Genomic DNA, 5,413 nt, shown 5'->3' with positions numbered 1-5,413 from the left:
TGAGACTGAAGGCACAACTTAATTGAGACAGAACTTTACAAGAATCTTTTGCTGCTCAAGAGTAAGGGATCTTGGTGAATGTCCCATGGCCGTTGGCCCATATAAGTATATATAAATCAAGAGTAACCACCATGGTACATGCTAGGAGTCTATCCTCACAAGACACTTGCAAATTTTGCATCTTTGTGGTATTGATCCACCATTGTGCCAGATGAACACTCATCACACTCCATGAATGCTGGGATAAGGTCTAATGACACAATCTCTCATGAGATACGCCCGATTGCGGGATCTCGATGCACCATCAAACTCAAGTACACAATTTGCATCATCACTAGGGCAAGTCTTCAGAGTTTGTGTGGTGCAAGGCTGCCTGGCTAGGTGTGTCTATTGAGCTTGTATGATGCAAGAGTGCCTGGCTGGGTGATGGAAGTGAATCCACTTGGGGCCTTACAAATGTTCTCCTCCACCAAATCTCAAATGCTCTCTGCAAATTGGGGCAGTCATCCCCATTCTTCAAAAACCTGTCAAACCAAGCTATCATGATGGTCTGCTGCTGCTTGAGAGGAAGTGTCAATACTGTTTGGCTGATGCCCTCCTCCACAACTTTCCTATCAAGTCCTTTACATGCCCTTTGCATCCATCCAAAATCATCAATAAGTGGTTGCAACCAGTTTTGCAGCAATGTGAACCGTATCTCTTTAGGAGCCAAGACCTGACCTTGGCCAACTGCCACACATAACCTGGCTGTTAACCGACTAACCTCATATCGACCCAAAGCAATGGGAACCTGCCCATGCAGTTTGACAAGCTCGGTTTGATAAGCCCATATTCTCACAAACTCATCTGCAATTTGCCTATCAATCAGTATGTCAACTAGCCAGCTCAGATTGTCCGCCTGCCGAGTTATTTGTGCCATTAGCATGCCTCTGTCTTCACTGTGTCTGCTCAGAAAGTCAGGGCTTGTTGCCTGTATGAAGAAATGCAAGAGAGAGTCAAGACATCCATGGCAAGCATGGTAGAGGCTGTCTTTGCTCAAGTCAATGGGATCCTTTCCTTGGGCAGCATTCTCTCTTAGCATTCTTGATACTAAGCCCTTCATCTCTCTTCTTGCTTTCTCATCAGTGCCCTTGGTTACCAAATGCAGAAGCCGGACCAAGATGTCCTGGGAGCCACTAGAATCCTCAGTTGATAGCCTTTTCAGTACCTCTCCAGCTCCGATGCTCTCTAGCTGCAGCTGTGAGAGGAGTGAGGTCACCTTTTCCTCTTCCTCTTCAGCCCAAGGCACTGCTTCGAGGTATTCAAGGCAAGATAACACACCTGCTTCAAAGACAATTGCAGCTGAGACCTGCAAATATGCATTGCAGGATTAAGTTGTGTAACTCAATTTGCACAGCGTTGAATACAGCGTATAATTGCAGATTGGATAAGGATGCTTCTTGGAAGGACACAAGATTCGCAGATGTACACACATACATACATTCGTACAGACATACATACATGTGTTTGTACATAGATGCATACATACATGAAGTGCAGAGATTCACATATGTACACACACATACATACATTCGTACAGACATACATACATACATGTGTTCGTACATAGATGCGTATGTACATACATGAATACATAGACATACATTTCTGTCACGAAGTGCTGCAAGCTCTCACCACTGAAGATGTCTTAAGTTCATATGCATGCATACATATGCATAATTGAGCATGTACTACACAGATATCTAAAACAATGCCAGTAATCTTACCTTGAGAATGTTGAGAACCCTCGAGACACTCTCTTTCAGAAGTCTTCTCCTCAAGTCCCTGCAATACATGAGACGGAGAGTCTCAATGTAGGCCTCCACATCCTCACAGTCTGAGATCTGAACAATGTGCGGGACTTCCAGGGGTTGGTTCGACCACCTCTCAGAGAGCTTGGCAGCGAAGAAGCGGCTGTGAGTGGCCAGGATCTGTCCATGGACATTGACAGTGACACTAAGGCCCTCCCTGCTACTACTGAGGGTGAGCCTAACATCACTAGAAGAAGGATCATTGAACCGGCTTCCGGGGCTATTTGCAGAGAGTAACCTGTCTTGTAAGGAGAGGTATTTTCCATTGCCCAGTGTGATTTGAGAAGTGTGTTGGGGACCACTGTTGAGGAGGGTTTTGTCCTGCAATTCCTGCTCATGTACCATCATCTCAAAGAGGGTAGGAGATGCTCTTGTCTTCTCAACAGGCGGTGAAGACTGGCTGAGAAATCCAGTGTTTAGCAGAGAGTTGAGCTTTGCAAAATTGGGTGCAGATGAAAAAATAGGAGAGGCGCCGGCATCGGTGAGGGGTGAAACCTTGCCTGGCGATAACCTAATCTTGAAAGGGGAGCCATTACCCTTCTCTAAAGTGCCACCCCCACTGAGGAAACCCTGCTTAAGCAAAGCAGTAATCTCCCCATTCTTGAGAGCTTCTCCAGTTCTGTTCATCTCTCCGGACCTATTCTTCTTCTCCGATTTGCTGTAGATTGCCTCTTGGGCGGTCTCAGCAGAGATGGGTTTTGATGCATTTTCGCCATTTCTGTGATTCTCTTCGTGGGCGGTTTCCTCTGCGGAGGGTTTGCGGGTCTCCTTAGATCTGAGGAAGCGAGAAGAGGTGCTTGGAGAGGAAGGCAAAGAGGAAGAGCGAGCTAAGCAACACCATGTGCCCTCTGTGCTCACTGTCTCCACCACTTTGAGGGGCCTTGGAACTCGCCCACCTGAAGCAGGTGAGGTTTCCCGCCCTGCATTCTGCTGTGCAGGAGACTTTGCCGCCATGGTAGCTCTAACAAGAAGCTCAAACCCTTTCTCTGAAGCAGATTTCAACAGATGGGCAGCAAGCAAATGTCTGTTTTCTGCAGCAAACAAATCAACATTTTCTGCTAAAAAGCGTGATTTCTGCTTGATTCTATAGCAAGTCAGTAGAAGAGCAGCGAGAAAATCAACATTCTCTGCTACTGAGACAGGTTTTTGCTGGATTCAACGGCGATTCGGCTGTTGGGCAGCAGGCAAATGATTGTCTTTTTAAACAGAAAGCTCAATTGGGCAGCAATCTAGGTGGTGGGTGGCGGAAAACCTCAAATCTGCAGCAATTCAGCTGATGGGCAGCAAGAAAATCATTATAACGCCCAATTTCAGCTGGTGGGCGGCAAGGAGAGACTAATGTTCTGCTACAAACACAGTAGTTTACAGCGCAATCGGCCCGCCATAGCTCTAATGGGAGCGCAGACAAACAAACAAGCGGGCAAGAAGGGCTTCTTTCAAAGCAAAATTTTGGGCACTGGTTGAAAAACTTTGGCTATGGCGACAGTCTGGGATTCAATTACAATGAACTGGGAAGAAGGGTGAGAAAAAGGATCTCATTTTTACTGTAATTGACAATGAAGACAATTCATCTCTGCTTTTTCACGGGGGGATCGTAGAGAAAGGGTCCAACAACCTTGCAGTGGTTAAATGCAGGCCATCACAAGACAACGGTTGATAGAATAGATGTAGAAAAAGATTAGTGTGTAATCATTAAAACATTCTAATAGCTCATTAAAAATGATTAATTAATAGGTGCTCACAGGTAAAAGATTGTGGGTGGTCAGGCAGATTGATGGGTGATGTGGGTAGATTAATGGGTGATTAGAAAAGGTTTAATGGTACTTAAGATTTTTTGTGACGTTGAAAAGTAGAGTGCAAAAAGGAGGAGCTTATTATTACTCCCACTGTTCCTTTTGTAGGTAGAGATGAAAAGTGGAAAGGAAGCAAGAAAGCTTTTATCATTACTTACTTCACCGCCTGTGGGGTGTGTGTGTGTGTGTGAGACAGGTTGAAACTTAAAAACAACTCCTGCAAAAGATACTTAGTATTAAAGACAATTACTACTAGTAGCTAATCATGTTGAACAATTCGTTATCTTAATGGCATGTTAATTCTGTGTTAAAGAAGAATTTAGCAAGGATACAAGTTAGCCAATGAAAACTCATGCTTCATAGTTTTGTTTAGCTTCAATTTGGGCATTTGAAGCAGGTGGAAATGGGTGTAATCTGTCCTTGAATTAAGGTTAATGATTCACTAATCACTTGATTAAGAAAGCTGGTGGAAAGCATTGTCAAGCAACGGAAGGGGTCATGAAAAGCAGTGTTTTTCTTTTAGCTGGCAAGAGTGTATTATTTGTTTAAACTTTTTGCCAAAAAAAAAAGGTGAAAAACCCTCCAATTAGGTGAAAGGCTTTTTATTGAAAATTTCAAATAGATGCAGGGTGGCCCACATGCTAGAAGGTTGTATTGGACGCATCATTGACAGGTTCCTCTAGTCTCTGGAAGCAGGGAAAAAAGCAAAAAAAGCAAAGCATATATTATTGGCAGTACAGTATTGTCTGTTTTGAAGTGGAGTGAAACCTTATAAATAGTCAATAATAAGGATAATGGTATTATTATTGAGAGGGGAAATACTCAATGTGAAGTTTTAACTTTTGATTGTTACCATATTCTCAAGGTGAATTCTATAGCCTACGGGTGCCACTTTTTTTTTGCTTTTCCTCCCCCCCTTGTCTCTCTCTTGTAAAAAGCAACCAGTAGACAAAAAGCTGCCTTCCTTTCAATTGATGGTGCTCGGTGTTGGATTTGCCTTTATCCTTGTTTGCATTTGTGGCAGCAAAATTTGTGTTTCTTAAAATTAGGAGTAATGTTGTGTGCTTCTAAAGTTCTAGTTATCCATATAAGTTTATTGAAGTCAAGCACTCGGGACCGGTTTAAAAAAATAGGGACTAATTTTGTGTTCTTCTAAACTTCTAATTATCCGCCTCAGTTTCATGTCTCAGGTTTGATGTTTATTCGGTTCCATGTCTGGTGTTTGCCTTTTATCTTTTATTGTGCTCCTTGTTTGCTGCCAGGGCTGTCTTTTGACAGGCACCCTTGTCTGTCAAATTTGATGGGAAAGGGATGAGACTTGCAAGTTTTTCAGCGTTTGTATGTAATTTTTGACGGGTGAGAATTATTTTTATAAGCTTTTTACATTCGAAGTACCCGAAAACATCCATGACGCCCATCAAAAATCAAGTTTGTTTGCCCCACCAATAGTTCACAAATTAATTCAATGGACAACTTAATTTTATACCACATTTTTATAATCAAAACAAAACTTAGCCTTTTCAAGGCTCTTGCCCTTGGATTTCATTATCCCTTGCATTTTTTTGCCATAAAAGAAGAGTTATTAAATCATAGCAAACGAATGAGATCATATTTACCCATTTATCCTCAAGGACCAACCCAAAAGCTTAATTTTACTTCTCTCCATTCCACATTCCAATGAGGAGAAAATAGCTTCCCTCCAAAATCAAAAAGTTGTTTTTTTCAAAATATAGTAGAAAAATATTTGGAAATTGGAGGACAATTTTCTCT

The 5,413-nt window shown here is 42.5% G+C and overlaps 1 protein-coding gene across 1 annotated transcript in view; it reads right to left on the bottom strand.

Moving 5' to 3' along the window:
• LOC147615211 (BTB/POZ domain-containing protein At1g63850-like) overlaps positions 1 to 3,826 on the bottom strand; it is a 3,828-nt gene extending 2 nt beyond the window's left edge. The window contains exons 1-2 of the mRNA XM_086779241.1: positions 1,767 to 3,826; positions 1 to 1,348 (exon numbers count right to left, since the gene is read on the bottom strand). The exon at positions 1 to 1,348 is cut by the window's left edge and continues 2 nt beyond it. Coding sequence (XP_086635367.1) covers positions 335 to 1,348; positions 1,767 to 2,804 — 2,052 coding nt within the window. The 5' untranslated portion in view covers positions 2,805 to 3,826 and the 3' untranslated portion in view covers positions 1 to 334. The remainder of the gene's footprint in view (positions 1,349 to 1,766) is intronic.
• Positions 3,827 to 5,413: the final 1,587 nt, after the last annotated feature.

This window comes from Cibotium barometz, chromosome 40 (assembly GCF_041138505.1).
Source record: "Cibotium barometz isolate CiBa-2024 chromosome 40, ASM4113850v1, whole genome shotgun sequence".
NCBI lineage: Eukaryota > Viridiplantae > Streptophyta > Polypodiopsida > Cyatheales > Cibotiaceae > Cibotium > Cibotium barometz.
This window is presented reverse-complemented; position numbering and strand designations above follow the sequence as displayed.